Raw genomic sequence first — 17620 nt, 5'->3', positions numbered from 1 at the left:
TGGTCTCTTTTTTCTTCTTTTGTATTTATACATTGTGTTGTGTATATAATTATCTTAGGGTTGTGTATATAGTATCTTTTCATATCATATCAAATCATATCATTTCATATCATATCATATCATATCATATCATATCTCAAATCATATCATATCATTTCATATCATATCATATCATATCATAAATCATATCATATCATATATCTTTTCATATCATATCAAATCATATCATATCATTTCATATCATATCATATCATTTCATTTCATATCATAAATCATATCATATCAAATCATATCATATCATTTCATATCATACCATATCATATCATATCATATATCATATCATATCATTTCATTTCATATCATATCATATCATAAATCATATCATATCATATATCTTTTCATATCATATCAAATCATATCATATCATTTCATATCATATCATATCATATCATATCATATCATATCATATCATATCATATCATATCATATCATATCATCTCAAATCATATCATATCATATCATATATCATATCATATCATATCATATCTTTTCATATCATATCAAATCATATCATTTCATATCATATCATATCATATCATATCATATATCATATCATATCATATCATATCATATATCATATCATATCATATCATATCATATCATATCATATATCATATCATATCATATCATATCATATCATTTTATATCATATCATATCATATCATATCATATCATATCATATCATATCATATCATATCATATATCATATCATATCATTTTATATCATATCATATATCATATCATATCATATCATATATCATATATCATATCATATCATATCATATCATTTTATATCATATCATATCATATCATATCATATCATATCATATCATATCATTTCATATCATATCATATCATATCATATCTTAAGTATATGGCTATTCTGCTTAAAGTAATTTGTTCCAAACCAACTGTTGCACCTTCAGCTCACCTTACAGCACACATATTATAAGGGACAACCACCTTATGCATTATTTTATTTTATTTATTTATTTTGAAAAAACCTTAAAGAGATGAGATCCTCCTCCACCACCACCACAATCACCGAAAATTAATATCATCAATGGAAAATGTTCGACACGGAATAGTCCATTCGCGGTACAAAGGTGAGTCGGGTGGACTAGACTACCTTTTTTTGTATTGTTTTTACGAGAAAACCAGAAATGCCAAATAATCATCGAGGCTGCCTTAGAGGAAAAAAAAGGACACGTGAGAAAACGACAGACTGAAGTGAAATGTAGAGAGTGTTCAAGCAGATTTGGGTTAGAGAACGGCGTTTGGAGATGCCGTGGTAACAGTGGTATAACCTGCGTGAGCCGGAGAGCGAGGGGGGGCTCCGCTCACTTTTTTTCAAACACGGACGGGGAAGAAGACAGCAAACACCGCAGGGTTCAATACCGTCTCCGCTGTGACTCCTCTGTGATGCTCGTCGCGCTTTCAACATGTCCACGAAAGCAGAACAGTGTAAGTACATTTTGGCACATGTTTGTGTTTTATGTCACGCCGCCGTGATGGTGGTGGTTGTTGAATATAGGATGTGTGTAACGTAGCTGCCCTTCGTGATGAGAGAGAGAGAAAGAGAGAAAGAGACCCTAACCGAAAGATGAAGAGAGAGAGAGAGAGAGAGAGAGAGAGAGAGAGATGTTGCTGAGGCACAGCAGGCTGCAACACGTCCTCCAGACTGCAGGACATGAAGGAGATGTCTAGGTGATCAAGGATCAGGTGATCAGGTGATGGATTCTGATTGAAAGGTTAAAGATTTGGGGAAGATTTGAGCATTTCTCAAGGTCGAGCTGGAGAATGGACTTTTAAATATGACTAGTAGAAAGCTCCAGGTGAACCTTCTGCATGTTCAATTCAAGGGGGTAAAAAACTAGCTTGTTTATTAATATTATTATTATTATTATTATTATTATTATTATTGTATCTGACGGCAACTCAGCATAAATGAATAATAATTCCTATGCAATAAAATCAAGCTCAATGCAAACAGCTCCTTTCCTCTCTCTTTTTCTCGCTGTTGCTTTCTTATGGGTTTGCATGTTATTTTTTGCTCGACTGCATGATGTATGAACAGACTATGTGTGTTCGGAGAGTTTGCATTTCATACACATTAATGTGAATCAGAGGAAACGTGGAATTAATTTATGGGTCAACGCTGACCTGAACGACCTCAAACTAAATGCCACATAGTGCGCACAGCTCAGAACAACCTGAATATTTTACTGAACATGGCTACAAGATCATGATGCCACAAAACAAAAAATAAAAACGGCTAACATATGGCTCATTTATGAATTTATGCAATGGTTGAAGGTTTGGCCCCCCAACACATGTTACTGTTATGAGTCCTAAAAAAAAAATCAGTGTTTTTATTATATATTTTTGTTATTTTCAACATTAATTATTGAAGACATCCAAATTATGAAAGAAAATGTATGGAATTATGCAGTAAAAAAAAGCCTTGTTAAATAACCAAGAATGTGTTTTATATTTTCGATTCTTCAAAGCTCTTGGCATTCTCTCAGTCAGCCTCATGAGGTAGTCAAGTCAAGTAAAGAAGTAAAGTAAAGACGTTTACTTCAAAATGTAATAAACTTAAAAGCTAACAAAGGGGTTAAAAAAAAAAAGCTGGGTTGTCCTCTAATTGCTTTTTTGGAACACATTACATGTGATTCACTGCAGCTTTCAGGTTTTGAATTACCTAAGATTTTCAGCCTATGAGAGAGTTTATCCCTTCTCAATGTCATACACCTTCATAGACATTAATGGATGGAGACAAAATGGAAAGACAGAAGTTTTGCATTTCCCTCATAAAAGTGCCTTTGAGCAGGAATAAATAGTTAGAACTTGGCTAGGTGGTTCCAGTGATTTTCTAAACTAGAGTTTGCGATATGTGTAAACAAGAGAAAAAACACATTATATGGAACACCAACATTTAGCTAATCTGGGCAAGGAGGCTTTTGAAACCTTCAGAAAGCATCTCTCTTGCACCAGAATTTAGATGTTCACATTGTGCTTGTGTTTTTTGTGCACACAACATTTTTTGTATTTGTTTAAAATTTGAGTTTCAAAAAAACAGATAGCTTTGGTTATCATTCGGCAAAATAATTTTTGTAATCTGGGTTTGTCTTATATTTTTGGTGTCAAATCTGAATATCATAAACACTATAAATTGAATAGCTTCTGGGATTAAAAAAGCCGCCATGACAATGATCATATACTTTGCCATCACTTTGTGTGTAAGTGTGCATGTTCTGTCATGGTGTACAGTGCAGTTAAAAGCAGCAAATCTTTGCTGATCTATAGTCCCAGCTTTTTTCTGTAATCTTTAATGAAGGCATTGAGGCCTTGCCTGCTGTTGATCATGTATCACTTTGCTCTTTGTTTAGTTGCCTCTAAGATTCGATACTTGCAGGAGTATCACAACCGTGTTCAACACAATATTTACCCTGTGCCGTCTGGGACGGACATTGCAAACACACTGAAATACTTTTCTCAAACCCTGCTCAGGTAAGTGTACTACGCTTGGACCAACAGGTGAAGTAAAGATACGCACTACAGATATTTGTGTTATTTGAGTTTTAGTGTTCAGCTATAAATTCGCATTAAGGCATTTAGGCACAATAAATATCTTGAGGTATATTATTAATGGTATTGTAGTGTAGAGACAATAGTGGCAATGGTACAGTACAGATTGCTTGACTGTTAGAAGAATGCCTAGTTCTATAGTTGTGTATTGTTCTATTGAGCCGAAATAACAAAACTATTTTAACATTTGGCTTGCTCCATTCTCTATCTGTTATCCATACTTGAAAAAAAAAAGTAACTTAAATATATAATACTTCAGAGTGTTTATACTGTACCACAGTGCTGCTGAATGCTTGATTCTGATTGAAGAAAATTCAAGTAGAAGCTTTTGATCATTTAGATTTTTATAAGTGCATTCATTCTAATATTTTGTCGGTTTAGAAGTAACATCTTGCACAAACACTTGTAAATCAGACTAAGAAAGTCTTCAAGTAAGATGGATTTTTTGGGGAAAAAATATTCTTGATATGTATTTCTTAAATTAAATGACCCTGGCATTTAAAACACCTAGAGAATAAAACACATCAGGATTTGGTCATATTGGAAAATAATCAATACCCTTTCAGGTTGGAAATTTATCACACCACTGTGTCATTGATTATTTTCCTATAACAGCATGCCCCATTGTGTTTTATTGCTTACCTAATAGAGCATGATGTAGCAACCTTGCACATGGGTTGGTTATTAATTGTAAAATAATAAAAAAATTATTTGGGCTTTTATGCTATATATAGGTCACAGTACAGCAGCACTGATGGGGCCATAAATCACTTTGCAAAAAGATACAGTTTAAAAGTAATATTAAGCTTATATTTTTTCAGACACCTGTTTTACAGCCTGGGGTAAAAAACAAGCAGTGAAGCTTGAGAGCAGGATGGCAGGGACACAGCATATGTCACAGTTTTAGAGAGAATATCAGCCAGACAGAGAGAGGATCGAGCAGCCAAATAGATATTTGATACACGGCAACAGTAGTGCTTTAGCAGGACTGCTGCAGGGGGCTAATGACACGTAACTGAAAAGGGCAAGAAGTCTTGTGGGAAATTTTATGTTGTCTGAATCAGGAGACAAAAAAAGATTTGATTTGCTATATAAGTAGCATAATTGTATTATTATTATTATTATTATTATTACTATTATTATTATTATATTGTATTGCAATATTTAATCAAATAATTTGTATCAATTATTTATCAATAAATACTAATTATATTACAATGTAATTATACATTGTGCCAATAAGACAGGATCCTTTCCTTTCTTGCTTGTAAATGGAATCTTGAATTAGACATGCAGAGTAGCATCGGTGTATATATGTGTGTGTGTGTGTGTGAGACTGAGATTTGTGCTGAAGAAAATATACTGATGATTAGCAAATATTATTATTTTAAACCTTAGTTATGACTTAAGATTATGTTTTTTATGATTCAGTGTATTCTGGTATAAATATCATGTGTTGTCCATTATGTATTTGCAAAACATGACTTATTATCTGATAGATTATCATATTAAGCTGTTCTGTTTTTGTATTTGCATCACTGCTATCAAGAACTAGAAATGTACATAATTTTACATGCATATGTTTATAGTATAGATAATTGTTTTTAGAGTTTGCACTTTGACCAATGACACATCACACTGTTTTTATGTAATGTGCATCAAAAGACAAATTTTTCTCTTCCCAATGCTCTCAAGCCAATAATAGATCAATTAAATTTTTGCTGCCATTTTCCTTCAGAGAATTAGGGAAAAATACTCCCAGGAGACAGCAAACACAAACGTCCATCCCCCATTAGTCCACAAGCATAATGCTACCAGCCATTCCGTTTGAAGCAACCTTATTCCTTTTCCATTACAGATTCTTCCCTAACCGTAGACTAGCTACATTTATTTTAGAACTGAAATCCATATGCTTGTTGGATCTCATTAGTTCTCCTCCCCAATGATACTGAGCAAGTATCATAATGTACTTACATACTGACATTATTTATTTATGACGCAATAAACATGTGTTGTGATAAGAGAACTTTTAGTCGAACCTCACATACATGTTTATTACTGGCTGAAGCATGTTTCAGAAGTGTCATCTCTGTATTGTGCCCGAACCAATTTGAAATTGCTCTCATCTTTGACAGCCCCTGCCATTCTTTTTTTTTTTTTTTTTTGAACAAAGCATGGTTATTTGGCCTCCTAACTGATTTGACCTGCACGGCTGCCCCGCAACTGATTTAATCAGAGGGGTCAGTGTTTATTTAACGCTTTTCCTCTGGAGAAGTACGGGGCTGCCACTGAAAACATGCCATATTTTTTTTTTTTATATTTTGCTCCTTGTTACCAGATACGCATGAGATGCAGTGATCATTGCAGTTCTTTGCAAGTTTCTGTTGGCATCTTTTTGTTTTTCAATAAAATTAAAATTAAAAAAAGGAAGTAATGCCTCTTTCAAGTTAAAAAATTATTTACAAAATGAGAAAAATGAAAAACACATGCTCAGTGATATAAAAGTAGAGACACTGCATCCTATGTGGGATTTATCTGGGTTTGGTTCTTTTCTACTTACACTGTCTCTGTAGAGCCATTTCAATGTAATGTGCTGTTTCTTTGTGTCTTTGTTGTCTCTTTTTTTCCCCTGTTCCCCTCTCCCCCGGAGCAGCATCCTGTCCCGTACAGGCAGGAAGGAGAGCCAGGAAGCTTCCAATTTGGCCGTGCCCATGACCATGTGTCTTTTTCCTGTGCCATTCCCACTCACCCCATCTCTAAGACCACAAGTCAGTTCCATCAACCCTACAGTTACTCGCTCCCTCCTTTACAGCGTTCTGCGGGACGCCCCGGCCGACCGGGGGGGGACCGCCCAGCAGAGTCGGGACGCTCAGCTCTCAGAGTACCCTTCTCTGGACTATCAGGGGCTTTATGCTACCCTCGTCACCTTGCTTGACCTGGTGCCCCTGCTGCAGCACGGTCAGCATGGTGAGTGATCCAAAGTCAGAGACATACTAACATGTCATTCAGTCCAATAAAACAAAAAGTGTAGGACCAAATTTGTACACTTTGGATATACATAAATAACTATATATATATATATATATATATATATATATATATATATATATATATATATATACACCGTATATCAGAATTTTATTATATTCTGAATAATGAATGAAATCTTTAGATTCTTAGTAATCAAAGAAACTCTGACCTGATAGCTATGATTTACCAAACTTCATTTATAAGTTGTATATTCAGAGGTAGGTATTATAAAAAATAATAACCTCCTCTAGTGTCTTTGCCAGCATTTTGGGTCTTTGCATGGCATGAATATTTTATCAAACCTTAGAGCACATATTACTGGTCAAATGCTCTACACCCCTCTGAAGATCAGCTGTCGATCGTGGATATTACTGAGCAAAGAGTGATCCATACTTTTTAAGTCTTTTATTAAAATAGCTGTAAAATTTATTTTTCTTTATGCCTTAAATTCTAAAATTTGCTGAGTGTCTGGTTTTATACCAGTGTATATACAATACATTTGCTTACAGTATTGTTTAATATAAACAATGTATATAATTTTGATGATCTTTACCAATTTTTTTTTACAATTTGCATAAAATTATGTGACTCTAAATCCATATGGAGACCAAGAGTATGTTACATTAGTTTCTTCTCTCGTTTCTTTACTTTTCTACTCTTCCCCTCATCAGATCTGGGGCAGGCCATATTTTACACGACAACATGCCTACTACCCTTTCTCAGCGATGATATTCTCAGCACTTTGCCCTATACTATGATCTCCACCTTAGCCACCTTCCCTCCCTTCCTACACAAAGACATCATAGAATATCTGAGCACGTCTTTCCTTCCTATGGCTATATGTGAGTATTATGCTGTTATTTATATAAAGGGCACTGCTTGCAACTTTATATTCAAAATCTATTATATCAAATGTTTTTTATTTTATATATATATATATATATATATATATATATATATATATATATATATATATATATATATATATATAGTATTTCATTAGCAGAGTTCAAATAGCCAAATAGATCATGCACTATATGGGCATAAATGGTTTGTTCTTTATCTCTAAAATAGAGCAAGGGATGACAGATTGGGGGCTTGTAAAGACCAAGGGCCATCTTCAGTAAAGTAGATTTCACATCTAGAGCCAAGTAAAATGGAACACTCTGTCCCAAAGATCAACATGATGTTCTCACAGCTTGAATTCCCAGGGTATTGGTGACAGTGACAGTAAAAATGTACACATCTGTTTGTTATAAAAAAATCATTTTAATGCGAGGTGAATGCAAACTACAAACATTTGTGTTATTCAGTCTTCCAGACAATAGTTTTTCATTTATTCATACAGCATATTTAAACTAATAATTAATACATAATTAAATTATAATAAAATAAATTAGTTATCTATTAAGACAACTTACACACCAGTATATCACTCAAAGTTAAAACAATTTTTATCTATCTATCTATCTATCTATCTATCTATCTATCTATCTATCTATCTATCTATCTGTCTGTCTGTCTGTCTGTCTGTCTGTCTGTCTGTCTGTCTGTCTGTCTGTCTGTCTGTTTTATATATATATATATATATATATATATATATATATATATATATATATATATATATATATATATATATATATATATATAATACATATATACATATATACATATATTTATATATATGTATGTATATATAAATGCAGACATTTTAACAATTAATTATATTAATATATAAAAATATATATACTTGTTTTGTTATTTCTTATGTTGTTTTCCTGAAGTTTCTTTTACCTGCTAACTCATGTAGTATTTTAAATTAAGGTAAAGCTTACCTATGAGATTTCCATAAACTGATGCCTTTTGATTTTTTAAAGTGGGTTCAACTCGGAGAGAAGGAGGGTTCCTGCATACGTCAATCTCTCTGCTTCATCTATGCTAATGATTGCTATGCAGTATACCTCAAATCCAGGTAGATATATTGTTCCTTTATGGAAAAATGTATACAATGAATAATGACAAGAAAATAAACATAAGCTGATCAGATGCTTTTATGCTCATGTTAGTGTACCACTGTCAGCTTTTGGAGTGCCTGATGAAGTATAAACAGGAAGTGTGGAAGGTAGCGTTTTAAGATTCTATTATCTTTTGAGAAAATTTACATGCTAAGCATTGTCTCTCAAAATGAATCTTTTACTGTTTTAAGGACCTTCTGTACGTAATATCCTATGGCCCATCCCAAGTAAAACCTCCTGCTGTTCAAATGCTCTTCATTACTGGCCTAATCTCAAGCCTCCAGGTGCTATTAGTGAGTACAGGGGGCTCCAGTACACAGGTGAGTCATTTTCTCCCATTGTGTTCTGTATATGTAAACAATCAAAGGTTTATACAGTGGGGAAACAATTATTTGATCCCCTGCTGATTTTGCTAAATTTACCATCTTATAAATGAATGAACAATCTAGAATTTTATGGTAAGTTTATTTTCTATTCAATATTTTCTATTACTAGTTCTATTCAAAGGTCTTCACCACCAAGGGCAGGACCAAAGAGCTGCCAAAGGACGTCAGGAACAAGATTGTAGACCTGCATAAGTTGGAACGGGCTACAAGACCATCAACAAGAAGCTTGGTGAGAAAGAGACCACTGTTGGTGAGATCATTTGAAAATGGAAGAAATATAAGATAATTCAATCGCCCTCACTCTGGAGCTCCATGCAAAATCTAACCTAATGGGGTAAGGATGATTCTGAGAAAGATGCCCAGAATTACACAGGAGGAGCTTCATGATCTCAAGGGAACTGAGACCACATTTACCAAGAAAACCATTGGTTCCCTCTGCTCAAGAATGCACATGAACAGGCTGGTCTGAAGTTTGCCAATGAACACCTGATTGATTTAGAGAAGGCTTGGGAGAATGGGATGTGGTCAGATGAGACCAAAATTAAACTCTTTGAATTCAAATCGACTTGTCATGTTTGAAGGCAGGAAAATGCTGAATATGACCCCAAGATCACCATCCCCACTGTCAAACATGGAGGAGAAAACATTCTGCTTTGGGGCTGTTTCTTTGCTAAGAGTTTAGAAAGACTTCACTACATAAATGGGACCATGTGCTGTAGAATCTTGGATAAGAACATTCTGGCCTTAGCCAAAAAAACTGAAGATGGGTTGTAGATGGATCTTCCAGCATGACAGTGAACCAAAACATACAGCCAAGGCAAATGTCTGATGGTCTTGTAGCCCATTCCAACCTTGTGCAGGTCTACAAACTTGAAACTCCTTTTACAGCTCTTTGGTCTTTCCCATGGTGGTGGAAAGGTTTGAATGAAAGAGGTTGATTCTGTGAATGGTGTCTTTTACACACATAATAAGATGATATTAGGAGTTATTCCTTAGAGGGACAGTACTAATTTGCTTGTGTGGGATTTAGAATTCTTGCTGGTTGGTATGGGATCAAATACTTATTTTACTCGATCAAATGCAAAATATTTAATCACCTTTATTGATTTTTTGTTATGGATTCTTTTATATTATTTGTTAAAATAAACCACCATAAAAATTCTAGACTGTTAGGGGGTAAATTTAACAAAATCAGCAGGGGATTAAATAATTATTTCCCTAACTGCACATACCTGATATATATTTTATGATATTAAGAGCAGTTATTGTTGTATAAAACTATTTTAAAAAATTTGTTTTGGAATCCAAATGTGTTGAGCAGTTATTTTGTAGTAATTATAGTGCTTAGGACATGTGAATTGTTTTTCAAGACAATGGAAAAAGCATTTTTTATAGCGCTATGAAGAGAATTTGTACGAGGCTGTGATGTCAACGAAGTTTTCAAAAAATGTCTAAAATATTTAAAATAGGAATAGAAAATTATAAACCTTTCTGCATTTAAGAAGCACTCTAAACTATTAATCAACAATTCACTATTGTTTCTCTTTTTTTTTAAATCACTGCATTAAAATGTTCCTTTCTTCCTCCTTTGCTCCTCTCACCCACTTCTGCAGCCTGGAATCCCATTCACTGCCAACATATTGAGTGTCATAATTCAATTAATAAGCCAGCAGTGAAGGTACAGTAGAATCTGGTTTACTAATAATGAGCTCATTTGAGTATGTACACATTTATATGTATCTGTTTTCTTTCATTTACATTTTTCACTATATAAGGGCTATATAAAAAAGGCACGCACCTTTGCAAGCATGAGTAAAAACACACATACAAGCACACCCACGCACTAACGTCTCTAATAATGTCTGTAGCCATTTGTTCTTCTTTGTCAGTATTGACTCCGCTTGCACACTCAAGTGAAAATGAAACAGGAATAGACATGCCCCGCATTTCAATTACTGCAGGTCTGAGAGGGGGCAGTGCGTTCTGAGCTGGAGGTGGGGAAGCTTAATTGGAAGATATGACCCGGTGCGGCCGGAGGATGGGGTGATTGCATGAGTAGAAGAGCTCTGTAAATTACTGGACATTGTATTAAGAGCTGCCGCCCAACTGCTGAAACCCTTTAGGGCTTCAATATGGCAATAAATTAAAACCAACATATTTCAGGATGTACGTGCTTGTGACGTTTAAATCCCAAATGATTCAGATGTCAACATATCCTACTTTTAATTGCTAAATGATGGACAACCAAAGTGCATCATCCTGATGTTTTTTCCTGTTAGTAATATTGTCTAATCTATGCGACAGTTATTGTGATAATGTGGGTCTGGAGTCCAGTAACATGCCTGTTGTATTTTTCCACTCAGATGTGCATCGACCCAACTCTCTCGGTTGCTCTGGGAGACAAGCCTCCTCCTCTGTATATCTGTGAAGAATGCAGTCAGAGGATTGCAGGGTAGGCTTTATTTCTTAGGTACATTCTAGGAAACCAGTGGTCTGTAAATGTGTGCCTGACCGGTCATGGTGTTTGCTCACCTGAGTAGTAACCATGGTTATATTATCCCCTCTGTAACATTATCATTGTTAATTAAACATCTGTGGGCTTTACCCTGATCATTAATCTTGCCTTCCACGTGACCTCATGTGGTAAATGACCTGTAGCATTGTGTAAAAAGATATCGAAAGAGTAATGAAATTGAGCCACAGTACGCAGGGTTGGTTAGAGGGCTATGGGTTGTCAATATTGTTTTTTAAACAAATCTTATAGGAGGTATAAATCTTTTATGTGTGTTCTCCTGCTCATTTTTCTTATGTTTGCATCTGCAGAGACCATGCAGAGTGGCTGGTTGATGTGCTCTTACCTCAAGGTCAGCATTATTATTATCTTGTAAATATTACATGTTAAATAAAAACACACCCAACACATGAACACACTTACAGAAACATAGTCAATTTTGGTACACATTAATAATTTTTGCCTTTTTTTCAAGTGTGCCAATAAACCAGTTGCTCATTTTACTGTATAAATAATTCACATATAAAGCTTTCACCAGATAATTAAGTATGTTGCACATTTAGATTGAGCTGTGCTGGAACATCTAGCATATTAATAACAATAACCTATGTTATTTCACACAGCTGAAATATCTGCTATTTGTCAGAAGAAGGTAAGATTTTTACTGATGTCTATTATTATGGTGTATTTGGATGAATATAATCATGTCACTAGGACATCGTGTCTTTCATCATCGAATTGGGTCATTCATTGTGCAGAAGCCTGTGTTTTCCAATAGAATTACAGTTTTTTGTCTTATATTTGCATTTTTTACAGAATGCACTCTGATAATTATATTCAGGTTGCACATGCTGTATTTAGACTGGTTCACATTGTGACCATTCTAGTGTGTTGCCTGGTGGTTGCCATGGTAGTCAGATTCTCATCTGTAATAGATATAATCAGCTCACGTTCTTACATCTGCGTGCCTGTTACTGCCGCTTGGGCAATCAAATATGCAGCATCAGCCTGAAGATTTTAAATGGCTGAACAGTAAACAATAAATATTTCTGTTCAGTCATTTTCAAGACATAAGTAAAGACATTAGAACTGAAACATATCTTATCAGTCTGAAATAAATTCTTTAAACTTTTATAATTCATTTTTTTATTATTCATTTATTCATTTTAAAGCATACTACTCAGTAACATCTATGAATTATTCAGAATGACACTGAAAGTAATAGAAAAGAAATGTAGGAACAAGAGTGATTAATATAAGTATGAATCCATTGACAAGTCCTTGAGGCTTAAATATATTAATGCTAATTTATCGATAGAAATAAGGAAAATATATGATGTAGACTGTGCATCATAGATATCAGATTATATTTATTTAAAGATTACATTTCAACATGATAAGGTTGATCAGGTAAAAATGCATTCATAGTTCTTTTTAGAACTGTCCTTGCAAACACACAGCATAGTGTTCATGTTCATCATGGAACTAGAAGGCAATGATGATGTGTGTCCTGGAAAACTTCCTCACTGTGTTTTCACAGTGAGCCAGCAAGCAGTTGGTGGTAATCTCAGGTACAGTGCCTGAAACAGTCACACTGTGTTTTCAGTACGAGGCAGCTGTCCGGAAGCTTAAAGTGTTTTGCTCATTTTTAATCCACAACCTTTTAAATAGGCTTTGTCATTGTATAATGCAAAACGTTATTTTCTACTGATGTGCATACTGGGCCAGGTTTCTCATTTAGATAAGTGTATTGCTTAGAATGCATCTTATTAATGTGTACTCTTACCATTGTACATCCTTTAAGAACCAGTAATAATGATGATGATAGTAATAATAATAATAATAATAATAATGTGTTAATAATTTTTCAATCATGATTTAATATGCCTTTATATCCTAACCAGTCGAAAACAATTGCATTAATTAGCATTTCTAACACTAATATTCTATAATGCTGGATTTTGGACAATTTTGACCATCCAGACTTTTATGTGTTTTTAGCACAAAAACATATCACAGCCTGATAATCAATTCAATGCCCAAACATTTGTGTCAAAACCTTGTTTTTAAGGATGTCTGCAAAGCGATGGGCAGCAATCACATGCTCTTAATGTTTTACTGACAAATAGACCCAGTAAAGGAGTATCCAATATTTTAATAACTAATGCTTCTTTTAATACTTAATATGAATAATGCATATTTTAATATAACAAAATAACACTATATTAGGAATGCGCCAGAAATACTGAATGATCAGGTTAAGGTTGTCTCGTCCTTGACCATGCTTCATATTTTTTTCGCAAAATGATGCATTGTTGGTTCTTTTTGTATTCCTGGCATCCCTGTATATGCATTGCTAATAAATAACTGTGCTTCTTTTATGTGACATGGATGGATTTTATTGATTTCTTTTCCTCTTGCCACCTCCTTCTGGTCCTCTGTTTCTGCCTGTCTGTCTGTTGATTTACTTACCCTCTCTGTCGCTGGCTCTCTCTCTGTTTCTGGCCAACAGAACTGCAGCTCTCATGTGAGACGGGCTGTTGTCACCTGCTTCTCGGCCGGCTGCTGCGGTCGGCATGGCAACCGGCCCGTTCGCTACTGCAAGCGTTGCCATGTCAACCACCACAGCAGTGAGGTGGGTGCTTCAGCAGAGACTCATCTGTACCAGACTTCTCCTCCCCCTATAAACACCCGTGAGTGCGGAGCCGAGGAGCTCGTCTGCACTGTGGAGTCTGTCATCAGGTACCCACTCTGCAGTGACTCGCACTGAGCTTAAAACTGTATGATGTACGTAGGATTTACACAGTAACAGACTTTCATGTGATGCATTATATATTATAAGGTCCTTTTTTTTTTTTTATTGCGCATAATTATTCCTATACAACTGGGTACTAATAATAATTCACATAAATGTTAATAAATTATCTTATACATGTATGTATCAAATAAACTGTATATACAGAGTACATTATTTATACAATTTATCAATTTACTTGTCAGCTCAAATCTAACACTGAAGCCTCATTCCCCTATTTATTAACGCAACGCATTTTGGTTTACAGGACAGTAAAAATATGGACTTATTGACATTTTTCTGTATTATTAGCTGAATCGTTCATTGTGTCATTAGGTCTTGTCTGCTATTTGTCTCACACTGTGTTAGCCTGCTAAAAGAGGCAGAGATCCATGCAGAGCAGCGGGAGTTTGAGATGAACCGCCGGCGTCAGATGGGCCTCTCCACCTCCCACCACTCTCTCGACAACCTGGAATTTGATAACAAAGAGGATGACCAGCATGATCAGAGGCTGCTTAGTCAGTTTGGCATCTGGCTCTTGGTAAAGAGTGTATCCATGTTCTATATGTGTGTATTGGATTCTGTGTAAAAAATTGTAATATGCTCAGGTTTTCAGGTTTTTTTTGGTATTATAATGATAATAGACTGCTGTATTCCACAAAAACATTATCACTCTATCCTTTACTAAAGCAGTCACTCGACTAATGCCATATCAATACAGCTAATGCACTACTACAGCTGTACTAACAAGTTACCTGCCCATCTTTCAAACCTTCATCTCCTTTCACCTATCCATCCTTCCATTCTCTTTATACTGCTTTAGGTGAGCCTGTGTTCCCCAAGTGAGAACACGCCCACAGAGAGCCTTGCTCGTCTGGTTAGCATGGTCTTCCAATGGTTCCACTCCACTGCTTACATGATGGATGATGAAGTGGGCAGTCTAGTAGAGAAGCTCAAGCCCCAGTTTGTCACAAAGTGGCTCAAGACTGTCTGTGATGTGCGTTTTGATGTCATGGTCATGTGCCTGTTGCCCAAGCCAGTGGAGTTTGCCAGAGTAAGAAGTCTTTGCTTATAAAATTGCTTTAATGGCTCCCTTGACTATATGACCATTAGTAAATGCACTTATTTGTGCATGTGTGCTTACAGGTGGGTGGCTACTGGGATAAATCCTGCAGTACAGTTTCACAGCTAAAGGAGGGCCTGAACCGAATCCTGTGTTTAATTCCCTATAACGTGATTAGCCAGCCACTTTGGGAGTGTTTTATGCCTGAATGGCTGGAGGCCATACGTACTGAAGTGCCAGACAACCAGCTAAAAGAGTTCCGGGAAGTCCTTAGGTATAGTTATTAATTTTTAATAGAACACTCAGTATTATTTTATTATAGTTATTTTTAGTTACTGTTAATCAAGCAGCTTTGCTGACTTTTATTATAAATAACATTGAACATGTGGTTTTGTCGAATGAGTTTGGCAACAAAGCTCCACTGTACACATGGTGCTGTTTGTTTTAAATGATAATAACTGTATTTGCTGAAAAAACAAGTAAAAAAAAAAAGTCAGTCACACATTTTACACTCTTCTTTTGTTCTAAACACACTTAGATTTCAGATTTCTTAGGAATTGGGTGACTTCTGGAAACTAAAAACTGATGAGACTTCTGGATCTGAAAACACTACACAGAATAGAAAAAAATGCACAAAGTGGAGAATTTGTGTGCTATACATAGGATGCCATGTATTTTCAAGTGTGATTAACACTCAGGTGTTGTGATGCATAGCTCAAAGAAAACCCCAATGGCTCTCACTTGGCCTGTCTTAGTTACCATGGCAACCCACTAGGTGCTATTGACCTTCATCACGAATAAGGTCAAACATGAAAGCCCCTTTGGCTCTGTGGAATTATTTCTGTACTAAGCAGCCTTATAGAGGTCACTATTAATGAGAAGTTAGCAGTTTGTATGCCTTTAGCTAAGTCTCCTGTCCTCATTTGTCTCTATGAAGAATCCTCAATGAGTTTACGTTTTAGATTAATTAAGTCTCTTCATTAGACTTGAAGTTAATGTTGGACCTAAATATTTCTTTCATGGGTTTGACTTTATTGTGAAGCAGGTGTTGCCATGTTGTTCTCTCTTACCTCTTTGTATTTGCTTTTTTCCTACAGCAAGATGTTTGATATCGAGTTATGTCCACTGCCTTTCTCCATGGAGGAGATGTTTGGTTTCATAAGTTGTAGATTTACTGGCTATCCTGCCTCAGTACAAGAACAAGCCTTACTATGGCTACATGTGAGTATATATATATATATATATATATAAACAATATGTATATGAGAATACTACATATGTCCACAATAAACATACATAGGCAATGTGGTAATCACAGTAACAATTTCTGGACCTTGATTCTCTAGTCAACTTTAAGAAATAAGTTTGTACATGCCATGTATCTATTTTAAGAGGATTATGGGAAAAATATATATAAAAGCATGGCACATGCTGAGTAGGGATCTGGGCCAGTGGTATCTTGAGACAAACACATTGAGCCAAAGCTCCCAGATTTTAGTCTTTGATGTCACATTTTTTTAGCTACTGACTTTTCTTGTGCATCCTAAACACTCAGCAGAGAGCCTCATCTTTAGGTCCATCAGTGTCATTAAAAAAAAAAAAATTTACATCCATGTAAGAAAGTGCAATGATGTCATCCCTAAATTTAGGACACTACATTGACATGCGTTGACAGTTTTTAAAGTGTGGCATCATGATGCTTCAGTTTTACACGTAACCATCTGTGTGTATATTTGTGTGCTTGCACTAAACCTGATGCTTGATGTAGGTCTTTCAGACAATGATGTCATAATATATATTTTTATTACTCAATGGGTGCAGGTGCTGTCTGAGCTGGACATCGTTGTGCCCCTGCAGCTTTTGATTGGCATGTTCTCAGATGGTGTGAACTCTGTGAAGGAGCTGGCTAATCAACGGAAGACTCGAGGCACAGACCTAACAGGAAGTTCTGGGGCCCGAAGGGTATTTATTAACTCAATTAGATTCTGTATAGTATTAATAATAGTACAAATAGATAATAATAAACAATAGCAGTGTGCAGATGCTTGTGCAATGTGCAAAGACTGCTCAATTATTGGGTGCAATATTAAAGGGAGGCCGGTTGTCATGACAACAGGGCAAAGACTAAATATAGTCTCTTTAAAAGGCTTGATTGTTGGCAAGGAAGTG

The 17620-nt window shown here is 35.3% G+C and overlaps 1 protein-coding gene across 1 annotated transcript in view; it reads left to right on the top strand.

Moving 5' to 3' along the window:
- The first annotated feature begins 967 nt into the window (after positions 1–967).
- Positions 968–17620, top strand: part of LOC124390359 (protein unc-79 homolog) — a 36595-nt gene continuing 19942 nt past the window's right edge. The window contains 19 exon segments of the mRNA XM_046856251.1: positions 968–1524; positions 3453–3573; positions 6305–6618; positions 7353–7523; positions 8559–8581; positions 8584–8653; positions 8748–8803; positions 8888–8948; positions 8951–9016; positions 10696–10760; positions 11446–11534; positions 11906–11946; positions 12218–12246; positions 14107–14336; positions 14758–14929; positions 15212–15442; positions 15535–15725; positions 16549–16672; positions 17273–17413. Of these exon segments, the coding sequence (XP_046712207.1) occupies positions 1503–1524; positions 3453–3573; positions 6305–6618; positions 7353–7523; positions 8559–8581; positions 8584–8653; positions 8748–8803; positions 8888–8948; positions 8951–9016; positions 10696–10760; positions 11446–11534; positions 11906–11946; positions 12218–12246; positions 14107–14336; positions 14758–14929; positions 15212–15442; positions 15535–15725; positions 16549–16672; positions 17273–17413 (2217 nt within the window). The 5' untranslated portion in view covers positions 968–1502.

This window comes from Silurus meridionalis, chromosome 8 (assembly GCF_014805685.1).
Source record: "Silurus meridionalis isolate SWU-2019-XX chromosome 8, ASM1480568v1, whole genome shotgun sequence".
NCBI lineage: Eukaryota > Metazoa > Chordata > Actinopteri > Siluriformes > Siluridae > Silurus > Silurus meridionalis.
Note: the sequence above shows the minus strand (reverse complement) of the source record. Positions and strands in the feature narration are given on the sequence as shown.